Below are 27,791 nucleotides of genomic sequence, written 5' to 3'. Positions count from 1 at the left end.
TAGATGACAAGAAACTCATGGCCAAAAACACTGCAGCAAGTCTCTGCAGGTTGGCGCTCCCCAGTGGGCGCCACTCGGAGTCGATTTTTTGTTGGAGAACAGTACCGATGACCACACTGGAAGCATCCACCATGATGCAAGTAGGCACATTAGTCCTCGGGTGGATGAGAAGCACCGAATTGGCGACTGCATGTTAGCAGCCCTGAAAGCAGCTTGAGCTTTGGGAGACCAGGAAATTGCAGCTGAGAAGCCCTTGGTCATGTGAAGGAGGTCAGTCAGCGGGTGCAGAAGCTCAGCGCAGTGCATAATAAAGCATCAGGAGATATTCACTAGGCTCAGGAACTCGCGCAGCTGGTGTAGGGTAGTGGGTGCTGGGAATTCTTTCGTGTCTTGGGCGTGAGAGGGCAACAGACGAATTCCCAGTGCCAAGATGTGGTGGCCCAGGAACTTGTGCTCAGAAAACCCAAAGACGCATTTCAGGTAGCTGACAACCAGGCCAAATTGTTGAAGGCATTGAAAGAGTTCCCGGAGGTGATGCTCATGATCTTGTAAATTGGGACTCGCAACGAGGACATCATCGATGTAGGCAAATACAGCTGGGAGGCCGCGCATTACCTCTGCAGTAAATCCTTGGAACTTTTGAGCTGCGTTGCATAGCCCAAAGGACATGTGCACATACTCAAACTGCCCAAAGGGTGTAGTAATGGCCGTCTTCGGGATATCGGCAACCTCATCAGGATTTGGTGGTACGCCTTGATGAGGTCCACTTTATTAAATCTTGCATCCTTCTAAGTGGCCTGTGAAATCTTGGATGTGTAGAAGGGGATAACTATCATGGACCATGTAAGCATTTTACACAGACTCTTTCTCTTGGGCACAAGGTAAAGTGGGGAGGCCCAACTGCTGGATGAAGGACAAGTAATGCCCAGCTGGAGTATTTGATCGAACTCCCGTTAGCAATCGCCAGGCACTCACCGAAGAGGCGGTGTGAACGAGCTGGGAGTGGTGGAACACGCGTGACGACTCTGCTTGAGTAGCCGATTTAAATTGCAGGGCCTCGCAAGCTCGGGAAAGTCTTCCGAGGATTCTAGCATACGGGTATGGTGGGATCAGCGTGTGGATGCCATTGGGAACGGAAGCTGACAGAACGCTTGGGATGGAGAGGCGCATCTTGCTGTCAATCATGCAATGGTGGCGTATACTGGCGTCACACGGTGACACCTCATTACGCCACCATTGTGAAACACCCGGTGGCTGCCAGGGCGGTATTTCTGCTGTTCAGAAGCAGTTGCCTTTCACGCTGTGTCATGCTAGGTCACCCCTGTGTATTGTTACAAGACCATCTGAGGAGCTCAAGCGCAACGCTAACCCTTGCTATCACTATCAATGCTTTACTTTTCGGGTGAAACTGCAGCCTCTTGTGTTCTGGCCTTCCAGAAAGTTGCTTGTGTGGCCTTATGCCACAGTCCTCTGCTAACGCTACAGGCCTTCTATACCCCCCTTCCCCCGCATTCTAGGGTTTGTCTTTTACACAAAGAAGATGAAAACACAGTATGGTCATCTGTATTTTTTTATTTACAACAAATATAATTCATTTTTATTGCATTCACGTCTCTACAGACTCCTTCCTGTGGGCTCCTTTTGCCTGTGCTAGTCTTTTTCCTTCTCGTTTCCTTCGGAGGAGTCGCTGCTGTTGCTTTTTGTGCTTCTTGGCCTCCACTTCATCGGGATCGAGACCCTGTAGAAGGAGCTTTTTTCGCCAGTTGATCAACTTGCGTTCCTCAAAGTCCTGCTCGTCCAGGCGAATCTCGGCCTCTCGCAGGGCCACCGACACTTGTGTCAGTATTTTCAGTACTTCCGATTCTGTTGAGAGGATAAGACAAAAGAAGCAAGTCAAGATACATTATTTGTCACAAGTCAACCAGAAAGAAAACAGTGAAGTCCTTTGTGTACCCACAGTATCTTAGAAAGGGCTAGATTGGCCTAGCGAAGTATTCTTGTGCATGCATGGTGGCAAAGTAGCTGGAAGCCGCTGGGATGGACATTAATTTTTCATGTGCCTAACTGCGTGTAATTCAATGCTCACAAACAACCTCCATGGTCCTATGTTATATGCAGTAGTACATAGCCACAGTGACAACTGTGGCATATTATCAAGCCCTCTGTACCATAAAATGTAACTTTTAATACACCTGTGATAACAATGTGAGGGCCTTTTTGATTATTCTGTGGGAACATAACACTATATCCTCTCAAGCCATGGAAGAGTACATAGCATCTGTCTGTACAGAAGAATGCATTTCACCTTGTTACAAGTAATCATGGCCTGACCCTATCAATAAACAAATGTTCTGCTATAGCTAAAAGCTAATGTGAAGTTCATTTTGCTACCTGTCATTGTCGTTAGTCAATTAACAGCACATAACAGTTACTGCTGAAGAAGAATGCATTTCACCTTGCTACCAGCAACTATGACCCGACCATATCTACAAACAAAGCTTCAATCTAGCTGAGCAAGCAGTTCCTTAGTGTGTGGGTCAGGTGAGGTGGTAACGTCAACATTGATTCAATGCAGTTGAAGTTGTGAATACAATCCACCCCAAAAACTGCATTTCCCCACTTCTAACACACCCTCAACACAAGTACAATAAGAGGGCAATGGGCTGCAGGTTGGATGTATAGCACCTAGGGAACGTAAAGTGGCTTTTCAGCAATCTTTTCTGTAGCACTTCCAAGTCATGATTATACTCTGATTCATGCATAGCAGGCAACGCTGCGGTAGCTATGCAAGTAGCGCTGCCATAGAGGCCTTTCTTCTCATACTTTGAAGCGCAGTCGTTTTTTATTTGCAACATTTCCTAGGAAATAAGTATGTCGTATATTCCAACTACTACTTGTGGACAGAAGTTTACATCAGATCACACAATACTTGCATATATTTCTGCTTCTAGTAGGCGACATGCTACGTTTTGATCGCAGCACAAGTGATGTGTTGTAGCTGCCGGATACCACAAACATGTTACTCTGCTTGTATGGTGACAAATAGGTTTAGTTCTCTGACACTTTTCATGTAATAAATATGTAGCGTTTTCTTTATTTTTTTCTGCAGAAGGACTATACTAAATTTTACTTCGAATTACATGGTGAGTCCCAAATATCTTTCTTTCATATGAGACGCACTACTATTTCATCGCAGATGCGAAACAGTCAGAGAAGTCTCTCTTCTAGCCTTTGTAGCATTGCATCATATGTATGAAACGGAGTACAGCAAAGCTCCCAACTTTCAAAAAATTGCCCTGCTTCAGAACACCTGTAAGTCAGAACTAGGGCCCCAACTACTATCAGTAGCGTTGCATGCAGTACTAGCTTGAAAATGAGGACGTGTGACAGGGGCCATTCTGCAAGTCACCAATATTGCCAATCTTCATGGATGGACACATCAGTCAGTCTAGCTGAATAACGGGTAGGCGAAACCTTGCTCTCACCCTTTGTAGGCTGAAGGGCAAGCTTAGTCTTGATAAGTGCCTCGATGGCTTCCACAAGGCGAACATCGTGCTGAGTTACGAGAGTGATGGCCTTTCCCCCACGGCCAGCACGTGCTGTACGACCCACACGATGCACATAGTCCTTAGGCGCTGAAGGCACATTGTGGTTGAGCACCAGTTCCACAGATGGAATGTCCAAACCTGCAGGCAAGTTGTTAGGTTGCATTCCAATTTTGCCATTCGTAGCACGACAAATTTGAATGCTGTATTTTTAAAGGGGCCCAGCGGCACTTTTCAAACATGCTGAATAAACACAGTGTAGTCAATAGACAGTACTGTCATAAACAACTTATCCTAGTACTATTGTTCTTGTACTCGCAGCAAGAAGCACATGCATGTAGCTTCATTCCAAAAAGCAGATGGTTTTCCCTTCAACTTCTAGAGTCACTTTTCTTGAACATTCTTGCACACTTGTAAACACAATGGTGGTTTACTGTATCTCTTTAGATGTCGCAACTAGGTAGTGTCCTGAACAAAAGAATAAAAACTAATTTCACCACTCATTGGGAAGTGACACCATCTGGTAAGAGAAAATGACACCACTGTATCAAAACATATTTCCAACACTAAATATTCCTACATACTTCTAAATACAATGTATTGTCTCATGTCTCTTTAGACACCACAGTTAACAAGCATATCCAACAAGAGCAAAAAGGGGGAATAAATTCATCACTAATTAGGTAGTGGCAACATCAAGTGACAGAATAACACAATTCTGGTACTATGGCCTTTGAGAATGGACGGCACAGCGAAGCCCCATTGCGCTAGACATACTGAACCAATCATGAAAGCAGTTGGAGTTCTATTTTAAAAATGGTCAACGCAAAGAACCTGAGTAATCTAAGTTATATGGTTAATGCTAGGAACAGAAAAAGTACAAGCCCAGTGAGGGTACCTCTGCTGGCAACATCGGTGGCTACAAGCACACGAGTTGTATTCGACTTGAATGTGTTCAGTGAAGCAAGCCGTTCTCTCTGTGGCATCTGAGAATGCAGGGGTGCATTTGGAAAGCCGAGAGACTTCAAGGCGATTGAAAGTACCTGGCACCCTCTGAAATGCGTAAAGAGAACCAGTATCACTTAATGTTCACAAATATATCCGAGATCATTTGCTTGAAACACTGCTACTAATCTTAAAGGGGCCCTGAACCACCTCTCGGGCTTGGTGAAATAACATAGTCTGTGAGAAGCATACGCTGCTGTGAACATCTCAGCCAAGTTTTGCTGGCGTACGTGTTGAGCTAGCAAGCGGATCACGAAGTCACCTTTCTCTCAAATGCTATCTTTTCAACAGAAGGCCCTGTCCTCACTCTCTTCTGGCCAATTTATTTCGTTATTCCCTTAGACAGCTGCTATTGGCCAATAGGTGACACTGAGCTGCGGTCGGCTACGTGGCGTAGATACTGCGGCCGCTGTGGGGCACCACCACGAGTCCATTGGCTAAGCGTATTGCAGCTCGCTAAGGACAACCGCATTTGGCTCGTGTTTAGCGCGTCGTAGGCTCCAAAGGCAGAAGTCGTGGCGTCTAAGTTAGCATCCAAAATGAAATTTGAGCTGTGCACCACGGGGACATTTAGAAGGTGGACGTTGTGAGCCCGCCCCACTGCGCCGTAGCCTTCACAGTGCAAGGCATTGAAGAAGGAACGGGAGCACAATTGAGGCCGTGTTTAATTGCCAATAACTCCGCTTCTGCTGAACGTATTGAAGTGCTTTTTGTGACAAAGTATTACTGAAATAGCCTATTTTCACTTCGAATGCCTTTCTCCACTTCGATAAACAGCAGTTCACGGCCCCTTTAACGGCAGGAGTTTGAGCAGAGCAGGATACAGATTTAATACGATAATGCAACAGAGCCTGCGGCAAGCAATATGACTACAGCATAAGCAAAATGAAGTGATTTGATAAAGTTTTCGTCATTCTGAGAGATCCTAGAATCAATCCAAAGCAATTTATTTAACCACCCCAACACTAGGATTGTTTTATCCAATTAAATCACACTGAGAAGCCTGTGCTTGAAGATGTTGTTTATGTATTTAAACAGAACTAATGGAACGAGAACACCTAATAACATCATCTAAACAAAAACTGAACACACTCAGTTGTTTGGCTGCATATTGACAATTTACTACCATAGAGTAAACATGAAGCTTTAATGACATATTCTACTTCTATGGCTCTGAAGTACCTAGCATTTCAATAATTTGGGTAGGATAAACTCTCCAGCGCTTATTGAAGTCTCTCTCTCTTTCAGCAGCTCGCCTGAAACATGCATTCCAAGGGAAGGAAATTAAGAAAAGGAAATTGAGAGCTCAAATATTCTCAGAATAACAGGAAGTTGTTATTAAGGACCACTAACGCAGAATGCCAGTGCCACTGTTAATCGCAGTAAGGGTTTGTTCTCATGACTTGCTGCTACAACTTGTCACTGTGATACCTTGTTGCTACGGCAATGATGCATAGCCCAGAACGATGCACAGAAACAGCCTGCATAGTTTATGGTGGCACCAAGTTTTTAAATTGATGAAGTCTTATTATATCTTTTAAAGTGAATAGCTTTCTCTGGCCCTAGTGTCCATTTTCGTGGTCAGAGGTTGGGCGTTGCGCCGACGCATAGAGTGCATGCCCTCACATGCAGGAGTAGCTGGTCGCATTCATTTCCAAGCGCTAAATCTTGCAGCTATGTTCTCCACGAAATAATGCTATGGTACAACAAGCACAACCTAAATATCCTCATTGCGACAAAAATATACCATCAAGTGCACCATTCCATCAGTAAAGCGAGCAGCTTTTTTGAAGCATTTGGCTATTCACTTACGTTGGCAATCATCATCAATAGCTTCTGCAGAAATTTCATTTCTAAAGTAGCTGCAACCAATGTATTATTCTCACAGAACAAACATGTTAATTTAGGACTACATGGCATAGTACTACATATGTGGCATAGTCAGTATGCCTTCATATTTCACTGTAGCCGAGTCGCATTGTTTACAGGACGGATGCACGCATTATTCTTCTGTTTAACTTTCTTTTCGGTACCATAATACCAGCTATCGCCCATCGCTGCCTTTGTGGGATCACTTTGGTTGTGATTATACTGTCTGCAATATCAAAGGCAAACTCAGCTATGAGGCAATGACAATGTTAGCTCAAAAAACTTATGCTTCACTACAATACTTCATCAGCACTGCTAGTGCACTAGTGTAAATGCTAAAGAAATTTATTTAGGCAACTTCCATGCAGGCACCCGAAGCATCCATAGAGATTAGCGGCATGCGACTTCACCCTTGTCGGGCAAAGAAACAATTGAAGAATCAGAAAATAAATTTGCATATGATTTATAAAGATGGCTGCTCCTTATAATTTTCTTTTCATTTAGTCTAATAAAGATGTTTACTCACTCACTCATCAGACAAGTACAGAATATATGTTAGTGAGTGCACATTGGATGTGTATGATGAAGACATAAGAGTATAACCAACTCTATGTAATCTATGCCCACTCGATATTTTGCAACAGTGGCAGCTCCTTTGATGACGTATCGTATATATACATGTTCACTAACATTGTATTATTACATCATCCTTCTTTTGCCAATTCCTAAATGTGAGCAACAGTTATGAGGCTCCTTTTCCTCTCATCCAAACTTCGATTTGTGTACGATTTTTTCAGTGGTTGCAAAGGCCTTGTAACACATCTAAATGGGACATCCAACTGTCACTGAATCCACCCTATTGGTACCAAGATGTGAAAAACTAAAGCAGGCTCTTTTTGGTATGAATGTAGCTAGAACGAGCACACCATTAAGCTGAAAATTTGACAATATTAAATATCTCAAACTAGACAAGGACAAAAAAGGCGCATATACACACACATAAACTTTACCTAGTAAATCTTCATGCACATCTGAAATAACACGTTAACTCTACAAAGAGAAGCAAGGAAATGTCTGTAAGACCACGTCATAGTACACGTCATCAATCATCGCCATAATCTAATTAGACGTATATTTTATGCACATTACAGCGACTATTTTTAAGGCCCCTTTACAGCCACGTCACATCAACTTCGTAGAACTGTTCACTCCACTGCAAAGTCACTAACACTGGCATGGCGCTCTTTGGCCATAAATGGCCCTTGCGCCAATAAACAACATACATTCATTCCTTCAAATGTCTGTAAGACAGCAGGATGCATACTTGCAAGTGCCTGTGAAGATAATGACGGAGCCCTTAGGCATGGAGTCGAGAAACCTCTTCAGAATGTGCACCAGGTAAGCTTCTCGTACAGAAACTGGCATCAGGACATAACGCTGGTCAAGTTCTTCGACTGTCACCACGTCAGAGGGAGCCGTGTAGAAGAAAGGATCTGTCATGGCAACATTGCGAAGTTCTTCTAAGGTGGCTGTAATGGTGGCGCTGAACAACAATGTTTGCCTTTTCTTGGGCAGTGCAGCAAATATGGTCCTAAGCTGTGTAATACAAAATAAAGCAAGAGATAAGAGACACAAAGCTTCATACCATAAAATTTGACAACACAACCATTTGCACGACTTAAGCCTTTAGAGCATGTTGGTATGCAATGTATCAGCACTTTACCTAGCTCTTCTGGCCATTTGTAATGCATTCATATCCTAACAAATGAATATGTGTATGAGAGCCACAAGCTACTCTTTAACTACTTCACTGAAGAGCTACAAGCCATGTTTTCTTTCCATCGTGCACATTGATAGTTTCAAGGCTTCATACAGGAATCATTTTCACAGCATCACATAACACCATGCATTTAGAAGCCTCAGTAAAGTCAAAGCATTGGGATCCTTGCAAGGTGCACAAACCTGTTCATTGAAATGACCTTCAAGCAGCCTGTCTGCTTCATCCAACACCAGGAAACGAATTCTCTTGAGAGTGAACGTGTTGCAGCTTTCCAGGTGGTCAGCTAATCGGCCTGGTGTGGCCACAACAACATGGGGACTCTCGGCCAGAATCTGTCCCTGCGTCACCATGTCCATGCCTCCGACAATGACACATTCCTGGAAAATAAAAATAAAATATATATACTCGCGTGCTCTGTTTTCAGCTATGGCTAGCATTGGTTTAGGATGAAAGAAAGCAGTGTTGCACCGCACTTGCATCTCTTGTACGTTTCTTACCTTCAAGCCAACTGATTTGCCGACAACCTTGAATTGGTCGCAGATCTGGAATGCTAGTTCACGAGTAGGAGTCAGAACAAGTGCGAAGATCCCGTACGGATCTTCGAAAAGCTTTTGAAGAATTGGCAGCGCAAAGGCAAGCGTTTTTCCGCTGCCAGTTTTTGCGCATCCTATGCAGTCCTTCCCGCTCAAAATGACAGGAATGCAGTTCTCCTGGATTGGTGAAGGTTTGCTGATACCTGAGAAGTGGTAGGTGAGAGAATGGAAGTAATGGAACGATTACATCGGAAGGGAAATAAATACTTGAAACTGCAAGCACATCCGCTGCTCTTCGTGCTGACATTCGACTACGGCATACGAACAGTTCTGAAGCTGTTTAATGTTAAACATAAACTTCGCGTGTTCTGAAGATTAAACTAAACGACAGGCGACATTTGGGAGCGTATTTCGAGCATCGGCATCATGTAAGCATTACTTTAGCTGCCAAGATGGCTGAAGACCGGCAGTTTAACGACATCTACTACTACAGTATCACGACCAAGCATACCTAATGTCTCGAGCTGGTCGATTATCCACTTGTTAAGTTTGAGGTCCGCAAAATTCGCAGTTTTCGGGTGTTTGACAGTGGACATCGTGCCATCGTTACTGGGGGCGGCCATGTTGAAAGAGGCATAGACGTGGACAAATGTTACGAGATCATGCCGAGACTGCGCTAAAGCTAGAGCGCTAGAGACGCCTACATGGGTATGTCTAGTGCTGCCACCTGCAACCAATGCACATTTCCGTTGTTTGTTGCCATGCGTCACTCCTGCACGCCCTCCGCGGCACGCTGCGACCAACGACGCTACCCGCTGTATATAGTGGAAAGGGAGAGTGGTAAGGGGAACGGCTGCAGCGCAAGCAAGTCTGGTCAAGTTGCAGTGCACTTTCGTCGGCGACGATCAGTGTCATGAGCGAGGGCACGTTTGCTGGTGACAAGAAAGCTAACAGAGACCCTATTTGTTTGCTTGCCCCTCACCTGCACAGCAGCCTCCAAGAGCTAGCCGCCCTGCGGACCAGGTTTGTGCTTTGTTCTGGTCTGCGCTAGCGGACACTCGAACATCGTTTTTCGGAATTCGCGGGAGCCGCCGCTGGTCTGGGCATGACTCATACACCACCTTGGAGACCACCACCAGCGGACGAGACGGCTTGCCTCAGTTACTGTTGTGCAGCTACTGCGGCGTTTGCCATCGTGTGGCTCCTAGCTTTGTCTTGTCTATTGGTCTAACTTCGTGCACGTATTCTTGTTCGCCCAAAGAACTTGTACCGCTTATACTGGAAGAATATGGCAAGAAAACTGGTCGAGGTTTCTGACGATTCCGCTTCATCGTCGAGCAGTGCCAACAGTGGCGGTACGTATTGTCATCAATTTGCATGCACGCTTTATTCTCCGATCACACGCACTGCAACGTAGCCGCACCCCTCGGATCTCTGCGCTTTCTCCAGCCCCTGGGCCGAAATGTCGGTGCACCTGCAGCGTTGTTTGTTTGTTATGCATTATCACTGCTTGCATTTTAATTCTTGTGCCATTTGCTTGTGCATGCACCCCGAAAAGTAGCAAAAACGCCCGCTTGATCTGCATCATTTTACCGCTTTGTTTACTGCCCGCGCCTCTTTAACCCCTTGGCACGCCGCGTGCCGCGACCTGTTGCAACCGCGCATTGTGCACGGGTGGAAAGCCGGACATCTCGCGTGATGAACCTGGCGCCGGCTGCAACGTGAGTCAGTTCATTTCGGAGTTCACGCAGTTCATGCACCTTTTACTCCGGCGGCGCGTTATTTCACGCTCGGTCGAGTTCCTCTCGGGTGCGAGGGGGCGGGAAGTGAGGGTAACGGGCGAATTCGGAGGGCCGCCGCAGCCCGCTTTCGCGGACATGATGCAACATGCCCTTCCGTATATTCGTTCGATTGCGTATTAACGAACAATCGGGCCCTGCGTATTCCTGGAAGCGCAGGCGCCGCTGCCGCCTGTCCTCCCGACCACCGCGTTATCCTTCATTTATTTATTTTTTTTCTCAGCATTGCTTGCGGCGATGTTTGATTGCGCGGCGGGAGTAGAGGAGGTGGATTCTTTGTTTACTTTTGTTTTCTTCGCTTTCGGCGAAGTGAGAGGAGTCATCGGAGCACGTGCTTTTTTTCTGCGGGGATGCGCTTGGTGCATGGCTCCCTTGTCGAGGCCTTTGGAGATTTGGTTGGTTTTTGCTCCGCAGGGTAGACGGGTGGGGTGAGGAGGGGGGGGGGGTTGTGTGAGACCTGTTTGTTGGACAGCGGTCGTTGTGGGAGGGGGTCAGGAGAGGTAAAGATCTTGGTGCGACGCAAGCTCCGAGTTTGTGATATATCGCCGTGAACAGGTGGTTGAATTTGCTGGAGGCGTTATCGCTTTGGGCACTGCCGTTGTTTCTGCTACCCTTTGGCCGACGTCTACGTAGTCAATTCCTTCCTGTCCACTTTGGACTGACATTCCCCGCAGACATCATTAGCTCAAATGTGATACTCCAATGTGCCATAAGCTCCTTGACATAAGAAGTGTTTCACGCCCCCCCCCCCCCCCCCCCCCCTAATTTTCAAATGTTCAACCACTTCCCAAGGCATTTATATAAATTCATTGTAGGAGTGCGAGGAAGTTTACACGGGTTCAAAAGCGAACTTGAATAGTATTTACACTGTGTTTTTTAGAAAATATGGTGTTAATGTCGGTAAAACGCATGTGGTTGTGTGTGGGGGGGGGGGGGGGGGGGGGGAGGGGGGTTAATATGTTGCTTTTGTTCATTTAGTGCATTGCCTTTTGCAACAAAAGTAATGATTGTGGGATAGTGCATGTAATGATCACATTATTGTGTTAACCTGCAGAGGCAAGAACGAATAAGTTCTTTGCTTTTGTTTCGTCATGTTAATGTACTGCTCATTATGCTTGCAACAAGCGAGCCAAGATTAGTATTCTCTCAAGCCACCCCCCCCCCCCTGCATTGTTTACTCAGAAAGGAAGCTGTGAAACACATTCCAAAAGCCAAGGTTTTGTGGAAAGAGAGCAGGTTGTGGCAGTGATTCAGAGTCACGTTAGTGGTGATGAGCTTTCCATTGGCACTTCCACGAAAGGCGCCTGTCGCACTCGTATCCGTCGCATGGCATTGTGGAGTAAGTGTTTTGCAACACGAGCACATGTCAAAAGGGCTGCAACTCTCTTGTGCCACTTTTCCTGTAGTCTCTCTGCACATAGGTAGGGTTTGCTTTTGGGGGTGTGGTTTTCAGCTGACCTTTTGCCCCTTTGCTGCCTTCGTTAAAGCCCTGCAAGTTCTTGTTCATCTTTATTTCTATGTTTGGGCATCTATTTGGTTTCCCATGAGTTGGCATTGAATATTCGTTATTTGATGTTAAATAATTGTTGCATGGAAAGGCTGCATTGATTTTTATTATTATTTACAAGGAATTCTGCTCAGCAGAACAGTTGCTTATGTGATGGAATCTCATGCAAAGATGTGTTGTGACAATTCAATAAGGCTTCCAAAATGCTTAAGTATGGAACTGGGTTGAGGTTACTTGAGAGCATTCAGCAAGTGGGGCTGTGAAATGGGAAGCCCTAGGGGCTGTAAAAACCGTTTTCTAATGCGGGGATGGCCAGTAGGCTTGCTCAAAAAAGCATGAAAAAAGAGTGCACCATGCTGTTCGGGTGCCTCAACATAACCCGGGAATTCCAAGCCTAAATGCCTTTGTGTGTTCTCACTGCCTTGCTGTAAATGACTGGTTTAGTTTCAAAGAACTCGTAATTTCATCAAAACTGTATGCATTTTTTATTTGTGAAAACTAGCACAGTCATTCACATATTTATGCTTTATCGTACTTTGACTGCCTGACCATGGCCACAAGTATATTCAAATAGGGCTGCACTTCAACCGCTTCTGGCCTGTGCCGATAATCTGCCTTCCGTATCTTGGCTAGCAAATCGACCTGTTTCGTGACACTTGCGAGTGTCAGGGTTGCCGATAACAGTTTCAGTGGATTACGGTTTTGATTCCTGGTTGTTTTAGTGACTGACTTATGTGTGTGCGTCAGTGCTGCATATGTATTCAGATTTGCGACTTCCATAAGATATTTCTTGCATAGTCTGTAGAAATACGCATGCATTATTATAAGATTATGAGAGCTTTTTCTAGGTTCTCAACTGAAAAGCCCGATACTTAAACTCTGTTTATTATCAAGAGAGATGTAATGTATTACAGTAGTATTGCCTTTTGTTTTTCTGCTACACAAGTTTAGTAACCTGGGCCCTTTAAAGTGCCCTGCTCTTCTCTTTTTTGTTATGCATTGATAATACTTATGTAGGTGTAGATGACTTAGCTATGCATAGGAGCATATGTCTTGAAGATGAGACATTTGCGCAAGGGATGTCTGATGGCCTTCTTGGTAATTGCAGATGCCAACGGAGGCAGATCAACTCCCACTGGCACACAACGACCATTTCTGCTGCCTCTGCAGACACAGATGAGCATTCCCCTCCCGCTTCTACGCAACACACCCACGCACGAGGAGACACGGGAGGAAGGCAGAGTGCTTCTCAGCTCTTTTGTGGACTACCAGGTGGCACAGCAAGGAGCCATGGACACCGGAGCTGGCGGCGAGTCCATCGGGGACATGGTGTACAGTCACACCATCGACGAAGAAGACATCGGCACTCCGCACAGCCGCACCGAGGCCGAGGCCCTCCACCCCGTCTACCGCAACATGGGTCGTGAGCTGCGTGCTCTTGCCGACCGTTTTTCACAGAGCAGGGAACGCATACGTGTTCGACAGGAAGCTGACTCGCTGGACATCTCGAGCCTGACACGAGATAACCTCATGACACTGATGCTCGAGCTCTTTGAAGACGGGTTCAGCCGTGAGAGACTCGTCACGTTTTTCTTCTTCTGCAGCGACCTCATCCTCAAGTCTGTCCGGTGCTCTGTGGGAGGGCTGCGATGGCAAGTGGTTGCCTGGGTGTGGGCTTTCCTGCGTGACCGCGTCTGCTGCTGGGTGCTCCAGCATGGTGGATGGGAAGCCGTGCTCACAAACTACCTGCCCAAGTTGGCCATCACAGCCGCAGGCTTTGCTGTGTGCGTGGGTGTTGTATTTTACATTTGGAAGAACTGGTGAGCAGAGGAGCTGGCTCTTGAAAGCCTTTGGACATGTTATTGCTCATTCTGCTGATGACACATAACTTTTCTTTTTGTTTCTTGCAGTTCTCGAATTGCTCATCTTTTGTCAAAACTGGCAGGAGATTTTTGTCGTACATTCAAACTGTCGGGAATGTGCCATCGTTGATTGTTGCCATGGCTGTCATCGCATGCTGCCCCGTGGGCATAAACATTGACAAAGCATTGGTGGACAGGCAGTCTTCCTTGTGCATGTCATCATTTGTTCTTTTGCACTGCCATGTTGACATTCCTTGCATTAAGGAATGTTGTTATGCAGTCATTATTTATGTAGGCACTTTGCCTGTTAGCATCGATACGCTGGCTGGTTTTGTCTCCCATTGAACTATGCTTCTGTGCCTTGGGCTGTGATAATGATATAGGTCCGGAGGCAAGATGGTTGCCTTTTTATAAGCCACTTCAAAAGTCACCCATGCTACTCTGGCTGATTTAATCAAAGCATCTACTGAAAATTGGTGCTGGAAAGAGAACCTTAGAACCCTGTCTGTTTCTGACTGAGGTGACCTACATTTCGACTTGAAGTGTGACAAAATTAGTGGTAATTTAATCATGTGTTTCACATCGTTTAAGTAGACATTGTTAAACTCTGAACAACAAGTGTGACAAACAAACACTTCTGTTCATCAGAAGCAGTTTAGTCTTTCGTTCTTGCTTGCGTGCATCTCAGAATCTGATTTCTTTATCAAAAGTTTCAAGTAGTTGGAACTACCCTCAAAGTGTGACATGGGTGATGTACTGATGTGTGCCATTCCGGAAATTCCTTTTGTCCAAGGTTGGCAAGCGTGGTTCCTGGCCTTGTATGGCCCTTGTGTTGCTCACTGGACAAACCAGTACTTCCAGTGTTTGGTCCTTGTGTATTTGTCAGGTGTAATATATAAGATGCATCTTGTACAGCATCATTATTATTATTTTTTTGTTCAGATCTCATGTTTTGCCATATTTGTAGCTATTTCTGTGTGTGCGCGTTTTCTTGACACTGTCAGACTTGCAAAGCAGTAGACAGTGCTATCAATAACTGACTGAGGGTTCTCTCCTTTTGTAAAATGCTTTGAACAGTGTTCGAGTTGTCTAGCTCTTTTGCTAACTCGCATCCCTCTTAATTGCGTGTTCTTACTAATTGCTTTGATTCGTTGTGAAGGTAGATTTGTCAGTTTTTTACATACCTTCATCCTTGGCTCTTCTACAAGCATGTGTTGTACCAGAGTATCTTCTTTATTTTTCATTGCCTACCTTGTAGGCATTAATTTAAGTATTATTGCTCACATGCATTTCTGCATGTAGCATTCTTGGGGAAGACTAATTTGGCAGGGTTTCCGCAGTGCAAATTGCCAGCAATAATGCAGGACACAGTTGTGCAGCTATTGGTGTTATGTGGCCATCTTTGGCGACATACTTTTCTTGTTTGAATTATCCCTTGATTATCTTTTAGGACTTAGTGTCTGCAGAAATCTAGCATCCACCAGGCACGTCAGTTCAGCATGCATCTAAAGTATCCCACTTGCCTTGCCAATAATATGCCATTTTTCTAGTTGCGCACAATACAGTCTAAGCCAGGTTTAGGCCAAACCAATTTGCTCCAACAAAGCAGGTTTCTCAGCATGGGAACGAATTTTGCAATACGCATGCCTTGTCTAAGATGGGCTTGCAGACTAATCAGTGCCCCAGACTTCTAAAGCTATTCCGATGTGCCCTTATATGCAAAAAGACAAGGAAACAAGAATTCCAGCTTGATTGTAGGGCTTAAGCTTTCACCCGAGTTATCTGTTTGTGACCTGGCCTTAACTAAATACAAGCAACCACTGCATCAAAGTGCTTTTACTGCCTGTAAGGGGCCAGAAGTCTTTTGCTGCAACAAAATTGGCGCAATGAAGCCGCTTGAGAGACAATCAGATTGCTGGCTGCAATTGAATTAGTCAAGCTCTAGTAGAGGTGATTGAGTGAAGTGATCTACAGTTATGCATTGATCTCTGGGCAGTGTTTTGTTGATTTCTTTGTGGTTTGACATCTGTTTGTAATGAGCTGCTATAACATCTGTGTGAATTGCAACAGTCACTTTTCTATGCCTGCAATGGGCTCAGTTCATTGCCTATCAATTCTTGCATTTTTAATTCATTTGCATTATCAATTCTTTTTTTTTCATTCTAAAGAATGACGTTTTTCATTTGGCAGTGTTGCGAAGTTGAAAGAACAGTACTGTGCCTTCATCCATTTTTGAGCATTGCGTTAAATCTGTTGTTTTAAATGTATGCTGCCCAGAGTTATGAGATTGGCTGTTTTCAACACTCCTTATCAGCTCCGTATTATGCATTATTAAGAGGTCACACAGCTGCTCATTTTGTGAGAACGCTCGGGCTCTTGGAGATTGTTTCATGATGTAGGCCTTTCGTGACTTGCAACAGAAACTTGCTAAAACATTAAGTGTCTCACCCTGTCTTCATGTAATGTATTTTTATTTGTTTGCTTGAACACTCTTGTGGCTCAATTTACTTTCGTTTAGCTGTGATAAGCAAAAGCGCTATCACTTCTAAACTTATAGACTTGTAAACATTTTTGTTTACTCTTTTGGTTTTTTGTAAGTTTGGCCCAAGCGCGGTGCTTCTAATGTACTTATCTCGTGCAATAACTTTTGTACTTAGCAAGCCCTTCTATATACACCTATGATTTCCCGGAACAAGTGTCTCTGTGGAAGCCTCGTTTCTGTTCTCTTCGATCTTTCGTTTTTTGCATGCATCCTTGAAATGTTTTATTTTTGGCAGCCTAAAGTAAAGGTCTTAATTGCGAATGTTTTTTTTTTTTTCATATTTATGAACATCTTCGATTCTCACAGCGGGTGAGAATGTGTTTTTAGCAGCACTGGAAATTCCTACTGCATTTGCTGAGTTGGTGTTGCGAGTGTTCCGAAGCCTTGCTAAATGAACAAGCAACATGTGTGCTGGTTACGATAATAATGTTAGTAACATCACCAAGTTCATGTACCATCCCATTTCTACTGACTGGAAAGGCTAGGTGCCTCTTGGATATGCGTACTGGTCATTTTCGCACTTCCATTATCGGCAGGTAGAATTACGAGACACTCATTTGAAGGGATACTAAAGGCAAACATTATGTAAATCTAAGGTGGTCGAGTAGAGCCCTAAAATATGGAAAGCGTCCCTTAACCAAGTAGAAAACATTAATGTAAAACAGGGTTTCATGCCACTACTGTCAAAACATTGTACCAGCTCTGAGTAGTTATGGGCACTATTTGCAAACAGTGTAGTAACAAAATATTTCTTTCATTTAAACTAGAAAGAAAATGCAGCTTGGTTAATTTTATTTTTCTTAAAAAACTTCTCGATGCTATTCATTGACAGCATTTTGTCAGTGCTCCCTGTTGAAGTACAGCACCCTATCTTTGTGGTCTACTTGCAGCCAGTGACGGCAATCAGCAGAGCATAAGCTTTCAGGTTGGAGACGCTTTCTCTGCGCTCCCGATCTTGTTTCCCGAGCAGCATTCTGGCAATGCCTCTACCTTTCCTTGCATTAATCACATTAACGCAGCAAGTCTTTAGCTAGCTTGCAGCGTTTTCATGCGATGAGCTTGTGATAGATCTAGTTTTCTTCTCAGAAATAGGCTTTTCAGTGTTTGTGCTTGCTGCATAGACATCTGAAGTATGCATTTCCACTTGGAACCACAAACACTGAAAAGGCTGTCTTTGAGTAGCAAAGAACTTTCGTTGCGTGAGAACAGTGCAAGATAGCTAAAGATTTGGTGTGCTACTGTGACTCGCCCGAGAAATGCCTTTGTTAAGCCTTTGTTATGCCACCTTCCTTCTGGCACTTTTTGTTTTAGTGCCTTCTTGCCATAAAAAAATATTTTGTGGCAATGTAACTTAATTTAGTGTAGTGATGTTGCGCTTTCTACTCTTTACCAGCCTGTGGGTCTTAAGTGGTTTTAAGCTCCTATTACATTTGTAAATTTTGTCATGACCTGATGACCTTGACCATGTGTTCTAGCTGCACTTTCAGCTAGAGTTTGAAAATTTGTTACTAACAGTAGTAGTAGTAGTAGTACAGTTGCCGACTGATTATTTGGACTTCTCTGGTGAACTGTCATCTTCTTCACAAAACCTATGCATATAAGGTGGCTAAATTTCAGATGCCATATGGTGCGTTGCTTAATTTTTTGGACATGAGCTGTGTTTGCGATGACACCAGGATGGTGTCCATGAATGAAGTTGGTGTCATTTAAGCTACCGCTCATACCCTTGCTTTCATGAGTGATGCAGTTTTTCAACTATGTGTGTGTTGTGCAGCCACTGCGAATACATCTTGTCACATTGACTCGTGCACCTAACTGTCGGAAGAGTTTTAGAGTAGGGGATGCAAGTGAATTGTATATCCATGAACCCAAAGTCTCCTTAGGTTAGCCGAGACCCAAGTGGCTGGCTTGTACAAGCAGAATGCAAGACCTTTGCCTCCCATAAACTAAAGGTCTCTAATATCTTCATTCGCCAACACAGGACAAAACAGCACTGGTTAGGCCTAACAGCCTAGGCATTGTCAAGCAGCACGACCATGACAGCATGTCGCCGCTGGTTGATCGCGTGGTGGTGGCAAGTCGTGATGGGAAGCTTGCCTTTGTGTTTACCCAAATGCTTCATCAGTGATCAGGCTTGAGATCATGTGCATGGTTTTGTACCGAAGGCAATACTAAATGTGGCATTCGGCTTCATATGGGACCGGCCTGTAGCTGCTGTGTGCGTGCCTGCCAAGTTTGTGTGCTTACTGGAAAGAAAGGGGTTAACTCGGGTATAGGCAGAAAAATTGGAAGTGAATTTCAGCAAAACAACCTAAACTGCGGTTACGCAGGTAGAGCTGCATGATGGGCGAACGTGAAACACTTCCACAACTTTCACCGTCGCAAAATTTCAAGCAGACATTATTTTACTGAAGCAGAAAGACGAGCAAATATGAATGCATTTTCCGATTGGCTGGTGCTTCAAGAACAAAATTTTTTTCTTGAAATTATCTTTTTCTAACCATCACGCGGGCCCATCCACGCCCTAAAGAACTGGCGACAACTGTACAACACTAGTAGTATTTCAAAATTTATTGCATTTACAAATCTATTACATTTTATTTCTTTTAATATACATAATGTAAACCATTCAGACTGGCCAAGTATTCCTTTTCAATTCTGACAGATGTGTTCCCTATGCATTAACTTTCCATATGTAAGCCAGCTTTGTCAGGGATTACATTTGGACAGCAAAAATTAAGGTAGTTGCTTTGCGAGGAACTTGCAGAATGCTCTATGTATACGTTTATCATTTCTGTTTAATTGGTGGGACACTACTTTCGTGGGACATTCACTGGAAGTTGCTGCAGCAACTTTTTTTTTGCTGCGACAGATGAATTCGTGGCAACATACTGGGGATATACTGTGTAACTTCCATGTTGTGTATGCGATTACACTTTTTTAAGAGCTTGTACATGTACACTGTTGCAAGTATTGTATGCCTGTTGTCTGGTGCACGAGCTGGGTTTTCAAGACGCGGTGGCCACTACTGGATGCTGCTACACTGCCAATTTTCGTGTGTGGTGCATAGTTTTGATAACCTGTGCGAGGCCTTCTTTGGATGATGCCAAATGTTATTTTTTATATCCTCTTTAGTGTCTTCACAAATAAACAGAAACTTTTTGGCATCTGACTGGTGTGTCACTGATTCTCTAGCACTGCCTGGTAGTCTTGGGCCAGATTACTAGAACATCTGAGTGTTGTTTGCAATTTCCGGGCGCATTGGCTGCTGTCTCATTGTGATGTTTGCCACTGTATCGGCCATTCCTTAAGTGATGGTTTGTCACAAAGTGAATTTTTAAACTCAATTTAGCTCCGATTATCATGTCTCTGTGCAAGGCAGTTAGGACAACCATGTTTATTCATTTGACTCCTCAGTTTGTTTGTTTTTTGTACAATTCGTGGCCATTTCTTTGTAGCTGTTAGGTAAAGCAGCAAAAGCCTTTGGTGCATGTAGATCAAAGGAACATTTCAGCATTGTCCTTGATCTTTCATACTGAGCAGTTTCTGCAACACAATTGTATACACTTTCTCCATAAGCAAGATATGTTACTTGCATTTGGGTTCATGCGTACCGAAAGCTAGGATAGTGCTATCACTTTGCTCCACTTGCTTGGATATTGCAGTTCACCTTTGGCAAAAATAGTGCTAGTACGCACAAAAAGATGCCAATACATGCAGTTATTGGAAGCAGAAAAGGTATATCTGGGTGACATAATAATGATGAAAGATAAAAACTGCATCTTTGATTCCAATCTGACCATCTACCCAAGTTTACTTGTCATTACTTTGGAGGTATAAGGTCTTACTTAGTGTACAAATATCGTGACTAAATTGCATCCGTAAAATTTCGTCTTTTTTATGCATACATAGTGATGGTAATTGAAATTGCCTTTCTTATCTCTAAATTGATCCTTTAATGCTCTTGCCCTGCCGTTTTGTGCCATTAGCACCAATTGCTTGCATGATAAGAATGTGTATGCCAGCCTCAGTTGGAAAGGAGTGTAGAAGAATATTCAGAACATTTCAGTTCCCACATAGGAGTGTTCTTCGCAATGAATGTTCAAGCAAAGTAACGAACGGACAAGGTCACTCTTACTGTGGGAAACTTGTGCAGAAAGCAGTAACACAACTCTGCTGTCTTATAGATTTTTTTACCATGGTCACTGCGAGCAATATTGTTTCCAGCATAACCATCCTCACCCAAACAAATTTTCAACAAGCATCTGAATTTGCATCTGTCCCTGAGCAATCTATACTGAATGGCAATCGCCATTCAGTGTGGTTGAAATATGGAATGTGAATGGACTTGTATATAGCTGCTCTTCACCGCAGCTTTTCTTTTTCTGAAGCTCTATTTATTAGTCCAACACTGTGTAATGCACTGGCGCTAGGTGTCTTTAATTGGCTATATTTATCCACGTATGCGTACACAATTTCCTCATCTATGCTTTTATAAAGTTGCACAGAAGTAATGCCATGCTGCTGTGTCAACACGCAAGCACAAGTTCTTTAACATACTTTCTGGTGGAGCAGATGGCTACCATTCTTTCCATGTTGCCGTATCACCGACACATGGTGGGTAGGAACTGCTCTTAGATGAATGATAACGATAGCGCATCACATTAATGGGATGCACCCCAGTTTACTTTTAGCATATTATCGTGTGTCACTGTGGAAATGCTTTGTGTAAACTTAAACTGGTGCTGACTTTGCTTTCAGCTCTGTGTGTTAGTGCAAGGGTTTGAGAGCCCTGTGTTGGCTGACACACAATCCCTCTCCTCCACGCCACGTGCCAACCTTTTGCGTGAATGGACTGGAGCGGTATTCTCGAGCTATCATTTTCAGGGATGCCATCACTTTCGTGAGATTTTGCTCAGCTTGGAACAGGAAGGCGTAGCACAGCACAGTATATGGTCGACAGCGATCCTGGCACTTTGCGAAGCTCTTTGCACCGTGCCCGTTGGCAGCATACTTCAACATATCTTATACAACACAATATCTTAAGAAAGTGATCGTATCCCCGAAAGGGATAGCTCAACAATACCACCCCAGGTTACAAATACACTCCTACAGTTGGGACAGAAAAGCAAGCCTCGTGCAGTGGAACTGATGAAACCATAATCACTATTTGATGAACTTGTTTAGGACTCCTTTTCTCCATTCTGCCATCCAGAGAAGACAAATAAACCTTCCTTGATAATTAGGCACTATGGCTAGCTCTGCCCCTTCCAATAGGGTCTGTTGAAATAAAGATGCTTTACTAACCAACCAATTTGCTAAGGGTGACAGCTCTGTCTCAATGTATCATCGTCTGGTGTGTAATGCAGTATATGCCCATAGAAAGTTATTGCGTTTACACAGGTGTGGTGTTTGATGCAGGAACTACTGAGCCATGCAGTACTGTTATATTTATATGAGCACAGCTATAGATATCATTATATCACAAAAACATGTTGATCATCCTCTGTGGATGACTCGTCACTGATGTCATAGGAATGGTAATGTGTATTGTCAGTGAGAGAGAAAGCCTGCGGTTCCACAGGGATTGGCAACAGATGATATGTGATTGCCATCTCACAATCTGTCTCATGAATTTCAGATCCAGCCATGCAATTTCAGCCCACGATGAAAACAAAATGTGTTACTTTGTATGGTAACATTTAGCAGAAAATTAACAGAATGTTTGGTCTTATGCATTGATGCTGACTTTCAACAGCACTTGTGCCACTGGATTCTGTCATAGCTGTAATATTGTGGTACACTAGGTAACTGACATGTGCCGCATAGTGCAATGGGTATGGCCATAGTTACTGCCTATATGAAAACTGGCCGCAATGACATAGTGTTGTCATATCATCATGTTTTGCAGTCTGCCTGAAAGTTGGTAGCCAGTTAATTGCTGAAAACACAAATTCCTATGAAGTTCATTTCACTTATCCAGGAAAGATAGCATCAAATTGGTGGATGTACATATCGCAAAACGGGCACGAAAGGTATGATGAGAAGACCAGTTGAGCATAATTACATGGGAGTGTGATGTGCACTCACTCTGCAGCAAGTTTCTAAGTGTAGTGCAGTCCCAAATCTACCTTATGAAGCCTGAATTTAGCCACCGTTAGAAATGCTGATGAACAGAGAAACACAGCAATGTGTTCTTTTCGTTTTTTTACTTGTTTGCATTTGAACTTATGCCAAATGTACGTTCAACATTTTCAGATATGTCATGAGCAGGCAAGTATAGCTCTTGTGTGGCACTTCTGCATTTGCAGCGGGCAACCTGTGCCCAGCGAAACATGGAGCTCTGTGGAAGCCATTGCCCAGAATCTCGCTGCCACTTGGGACGAGGACGTAGAATGGGAGGCCATAGCTGACCTCTTTCGCTTCTTGCGAAATGCTTTCGCTGGTTCCCCCGGAAATGCGGCCGCTGCAACCAGGTACTTTCTTATCCATTGCACTTACGCAGCTAACTCTTTGGTTTAGATATAGGGACACTAGTGAGCTGCTAAGGACTACAAGACCCTCACCGCAAAACCTGCAAATCAGAATTCCGGCATGGTGAAAACTCGTTCACCATGGCAGCATGGACTATCCTTCAGATAAATATTAGATGCATCGCTGGCTTTTTTTTTTTTTACTGCAAGGTAATCACATGTGCCTTGTGCGATTATGTGCACTCGTGCTTGTCACTATAGCACATAATCTCCACATCCACATTACACATGCTCGTACGCCACTGTATGTCTTGAAGACGGACCTTGCTGCCATGAAGGAGTTTTCACTGAAGTTGACATAAACGATCAATTCTTGTCAATAAGCCTGGCTGTATCCTGGGACGCTATCTTGCAGCGAGGCTTTTTTCAATGCTGATGCCTTTTTGCATTCGTGGGTGGGGACCTGAGTGGTGACCACTCACAGATTCCAAAAACACAAAAAAGCATTTTATTGAAAAAGACATTGCTAAGAAATATCGTACCTGCTTTGTGTGGGTTTTTCTCTGCGTATTGGCTGACTCTCCTTGGGACAAACATAAAGGGACTGTGAAAACATTTTTATCTTATCAGTATTTAATCCTAGCAGAAGTCTGCTAAATGTATGGATATATAAGCTATAACCTGTTCAGCTCTACAGACTCCCCTGACCCTGTAATACCGAGCACATTTTATTTAACTGTGCAGCCCATTCTCCCCTTTAAATGTAATTAGGATTGGACACTATAGTTAAAACTAAATTTATGGACAAACACCAAGGCATTGTATAGCTACGTTTTTTTTTGTAGGATCCTTGTGCAGTTGGTTCAAATCCTGACTTTTAGGTTGTCTATGGGTTGATAATGTGGTGATGTTTGCATTAAAGGCATCAAGGGAGTCTACTTTAGGATGCTATAATATAGCAAAATGCCAGTCCGATACCATATATGCCATGTGATTTATTTCAGGAATGATGTGCTAATGCAAAGTCTAAAGACTCTGGTGAAGGGCCTCTGTGAGCTTCACATCAAGGATGCATCCCATGCTGGTTTGTAATCTTCAGCTTTATTCCTGTGGCTGTTTTGGTAACTGCAACAATTCTTGTATATCCTCGTCAGACCTCATGTTCACCGCTGTGCATGTTGGCTTTTGTTATTTTAAAAATTGAAATAAAAATGATGGGTGAACAAAACATTTCTGTAATTGGAAGCCAGTACATATGGCACTATTTATCAGTATATTTTATTCATCTTGTCGCCACTGATTTTCAAGAAAATTGATACCGCTCCATGTGAGACCATAGTATCATTAATGACAATGAAAAATCGTGAGCCATTCCACCCTGTGAAGGTGGTTGACCAGCGAAGCTGTTTAGCACATTACACGGAGGTGACACATAATTTTGAACAAAGGTACGAACTCGTTTATTGTCTTGATGGGTGGTCATTGTGACGAAAGGCACGCATACTCATTTATTGCCTTGATCGGCGGTTTTTATGTCACTCTCAACAGCAATCACATTCTTTGATAATGTCAAATCGATGCACATATGCCGCTGGGTGGTCGGTTGGGCAGGATCAGTATGGCATCGCAAGGGATATGTCTGCAACACAGTATGTGTAAACCGCTCCCTTATTGGTACCGACACATACATGTTGAAATCACTGAAAATGACAATAGGGGTAGCGTCATCGCAGCTAATACATGTAAAGTGAGTAGCCATGAACATTACGGAAATACGAGTCATTGCATTTTTTTATTGCTTACGGGGATATGAGCCTTATGGGGATATGAGCCTTACGGGGGTATGAGCCATTGCTCACGGGGGTATGAGCCATTGATGATGACAGTTTTTGACATGCTTTTCTGTATGTTGTATGCGTGATTGAAAAGAATTTAAGCACTTTTCACTTCACTTTGCTGAATGCTTATAGCCTCTGCCATATGAGGCTATGAGCCATTGCATTTTTTGCTTGCTTATGGGAGCATGAAGGCTTACGGGGGTTTGAGCCATTGATGATGATAGTTTTTGTTCACGGAGAACAAAAATGCACGGAACGCTAGCCATATACAGCTTCGCTGTAAAACAATCATGTAGTGTGTCCAACAGGCCAAAAAGTTACACTGCAGTCTGGAACGAGATTATCTACCCAATGAAGGCCACACAACATTATGCTTTATCTGTGTCTTTAGGCAAACATAAGCGAGAGGATTTTACCTGAACAAAACATGTGAAATGTAACTTTGTCCAGCATGCCCATGGACATGCTGCAGTCATGATGTACCTGTGCCAGTTGACCAAATGAAGGGTTTTTCAGGCTCATAATAAACTAGTTTTACTGTTTCACTAACTCTCTTTAGGTCTGAATAGGATAAGCATGAGGTAGCACAATTCAAAACAGTAACATTATTCCAAAGAAAACATCTTGGACATATTGTAGGCAAAACTGGAGGAATTGCAACTTCCCATCTAGAATTGATATTTGTATTGGCTTTTCTTGTCTTGTACATAATTAGCTTTTTAGCATTTAGTTTCTTCACAAAAGTGTCTACACATATAAAAGCTTGTTCTTACAAGTCATACCTTTTGGAGCAGCCTGATTGGTAATCTTTCTTTTTGCTGCTTTCTGTGTACTTCATTGTAAAGGCACATGATAGTCGTGATTGTTTCATCAGAATTGAGGGCGCAACTCCGGTCATTGCAGCTTTCCATCTAAGATTGAGATTTTTAGTTGCATTTCTTTGTTTTGCATATAGTTAGCTCTATATCATTTACTTCTTCCAAGCTTTCTGCACGTATAAGTGCTTGATGCTAAATGTGATACTTTCGAAGCACCCATTATAAAGATGCATGCATGATAGTCATTGTTGTTTGGTGAAATAGCTTTTTTAAAAGAATTAGACATAATAATCATGAAACAAGAGACAGCATCTAAAGGTGAGACCTAATTGTTTGGTTGTTGCATTCTTAGCCTTATTTCCGATTAAACCAAAAAGGCAGAAAGGATACTGAAGAAAATGACTCCAACACTGATCATGTCACAGCCCTTCATTTACTGACAGAGTCATATTTTTAATAGTATTTTCCCTGTGAACTACTGAACCTTTGAAAGGGCTTTGTACACAGTTGGGAACAAAGAAGGGAACTTTTTCTTGCACATCATAAAACAGAGATTTCACAGCAAAATTGCATTTCATGGTTCAGATTGTTCAACGTAACACTGGGCTCTGCTGCTTGCCTGGAGTTCAAGAATGGAAATGTGTATTTGCCTTTTTCTGCACCCATCATGATGTCCACATCGTATCTCCAACCCTCAGCGAGTACTGGAAACCAATCTCGGAGGCCATGCTTTTTCACACTGCTGATGCCAGAAGTGACATGTCTGTCATGCTTGAAACATCACTCACTGTGGGTGGTGCAGACGAAAACAAATTCGCATTTTGAAAATCTAGGCAAGTAACATTGCCAATTAAATGTTGTATTGAATAATTAGGATTATGAAATGCATAATTTGACCAATAACAGAGCAGGGGCATTCATGAAATCATTGTTTATGATGTGCAGGGGAAAGTGCTCATCTCTGTACGTTGGGCAGCTGGTGGTGTTTAACCCACCTGTCAGTATTTCTGTAACAAGCTGTTCCAGTTTCAGGGCCGCATTTGTGGGATGTTTCTGTGAAAATGGCACAGCTAGAACAAGATATAGTGGCTGATTACACAGTTAAGACCAGAAAGCCATTTATGCTTTCTTACTTCATTTTTTTTTAATGCTTGCAACTGCTTCTTTGCTTTCTAAAAGCAAACTTGTAGCCACTGCAGTGCTTTGTACACAACTGTGTAAACACATTTAAAAAAATTAAAGGTTTGCTTCCTTCTTTTGGAATTCTGACATGCCTGCTTATTTGAGGAAGTTTGTGTGTCCCTATTAAAAAAACATGCTTATTTTCTTTAATAAACACTGGCATCTAAAAGTGTTGAAGTTATGGTAGCCTGTCTTTTTTCCTCAAAACTTTACATTTTACAAATATTCTACATGCAGTCCGTGTGCACAAGTTCCCATTAAAGGCCAAGGCCACAGCTTGTCAGCATTGAATGTGGCTTTTTTGCAGCTTGTCCACAGCCAGCTACCCAATCTGGTGATGATTTTCTACTCTGACCTCACTTGCCCAAAACTGTATCGATCGGTGCTTGCCAAAGCAGACACATTTCGAAAGCGTATGTGTCAGCCATTCACAAGACACGAGGTCAATGTTTTTCTGCCAAGATGAGCGGAAGAAGTGTTCAGTCAGCCGTGTTCATATTTAGTGTGACTCTCCAACCAAATCAAGCCTGGAAAATGGTTCCCTAAAGTTACTGACCAAGGTTTAAAGATAATGAAATATGAGGAAAACTGTTTACTCTCAAAGCTCATTAACTAGCTTTGATTGCATGATAAGCTTAGTTATCAGCACCCATGTAACAATGTCATTGCTTGTTCTTGCATTTTTTTCCTTTCAGAGTGTGTGGTTGGGCTTCGATGCAGTTTACAGTGCCTGGGTAACCTTGTGTGTAGTCACCAGTCCAGTGAGACCCTTGTGTGGGAATTGCTGATGGCACAGGAATCCCAAATGTAAGAATGTCTGTTTGTGCATACCTATGGTCAATTGTCTGTCCATTCAAAGCAAACTAGGATGTGTGGTTGGCATGGAAATAACACATTCACTGGTGGCCATTCAGTTTGTGAGGTCCCGATTCTGGCGCATCACAACCTTTGCAGTCTGTCGCATGTCATAACAGCAAAATGTGTTTTTGATCGACCAATGAGTTGTGCACCTTGCAACTTCAGGGAGATGACGTTGCC

General features: G+C 43.4%; 3 protein-coding genes across 3 annotated transcripts in view; 2 read left to right on the top strand and 1 right to left on the bottom strand.

Annotated features, from left to right (window-relative positions):
- Nucleotides 1–1,556: 1,556 nt before the first annotated feature.
- On the bottom strand, nucleotides 1,557–9,392 carry LOC126522788 (probable ATP-dependent RNA helicase DDX49). Its single transcript, XM_050171591.2, has 7 exons — nucleotides 9,244–9,392; nucleotides 8,697–8,935; nucleotides 8,382–8,576; nucleotides 7,744–8,015; nucleotides 4,444–4,598; nucleotides 3,486–3,686; nucleotides 1,557–1,863 (listed from the first exon to the last, which is right to left on the bottom strand). The coding sequence occupies exons 1-7, from the start codon at nucleotides 9,353–9,355 to the stop codon at nucleotides 1,607–1,609; spliced, it is 1,431 nt and encodes a 476-aa protein (XP_050027548.1). The 5' UTR covers nucleotides 9,356–9,392; the 3' UTR covers nucleotides 1,557–1,606.
- A 119-nt stretch (nucleotides 9,393–9,511) lies between these two features.
- Nucleotides 9,512–27,791, top strand: part of LOC126522789 (ataxin-10) — a 35,509-nt gene continuing 17,229 nt past the window's right edge. The window contains exons 1-4 of the mRNA XM_050171592.3: nucleotides 9,512–9,755; nucleotides 22,754–22,918; nucleotides 23,920–23,999; nucleotides 27,449–27,560. Coding sequence (XP_050027549.1) covers nucleotides 9,646–9,755; nucleotides 22,754–22,918; nucleotides 23,920–23,999; nucleotides 27,449–27,560 — 467 coding nt within the window. The 5' untranslated portion in view covers nucleotides 9,512–9,645. The remainder of the gene's footprint in view (nucleotides 9,756–22,753; nucleotides 22,919–23,919; nucleotides 24,000–27,448; nucleotides 27,561–27,791) is intronic.
- Nucleotides 9,763–19,609, top strand: LOC126522794 (apoptosis regulator Bcl-2-like). The gene is made up of 2 exons (XM_050171607.3): nucleotides 9,763–10,087; nucleotides 13,147–19,609. Exons 1-2 carry the CDS (start codon nucleotides 10,021–10,023, stop codon nucleotides 13,860–13,862), a joined length of 783 nt encoding a protein of 260 aa, XP_050027564.1. The 5' UTR covers nucleotides 9,763–10,020; the 3' UTR covers nucleotides 13,863–19,609.

The sequence above is a fragment of the Dermacentor andersoni genome, chromosome 6 (assembly GCF_023375885.2).
Source record: "Dermacentor andersoni chromosome 6, qqDerAnde1_hic_scaffold, whole genome shotgun sequence".
Taxonomy (NCBI): domain Eukaryota; kingdom Metazoa; phylum Arthropoda; class Arachnida; order Ixodida; family Ixodidae; genus Dermacentor; species Dermacentor andersoni.
The sequence above is the reverse complement of the archived record's forward strand: the minus strand, read 5'-3'. Positions and strand labels throughout refer to the sequence as shown.

Excerpts from the sequence above, each read along its gene's own strand:
- LOC126522788 (XM_050171591.2), bottom strand. The coding sequence starts at position 9,355 with ATGGCCGCCCCCAGTAACGATGGCACGATGTCCACTGTCAAACACCCG. Across the intron at positions 3,687-4,443 it reads CACCGATGTTGCCAGCAGAG|GTTTGGACATTCCATCTGTG; the intron begins GTACCCTCACTG and ends ACTTGCCTGCAG. Across the intron at positions 1,864-3,485 it reads TGCCCTTCAGCCTACAAAGG|AATCGGAAGTACTGAAAATA; the intron begins GTGAGAGCAAGG and ends TCCTCTCAACAG.
- LOC126522794 (XM_050171607.3), top strand. The coding sequence starts at position 10,021 with ATGGCAAGAAAACTGGTCGAGGTTTCTGACGATTCCGCTTCATCGTCG. Across the intron at positions 10,088-13,146 it reads GAGCAGTGCCAACAGTGGCG|ATGCCAACGGAGGCAGATCA; the intron begins GTACGTATTGTC and ends TGGTAATTGCAG.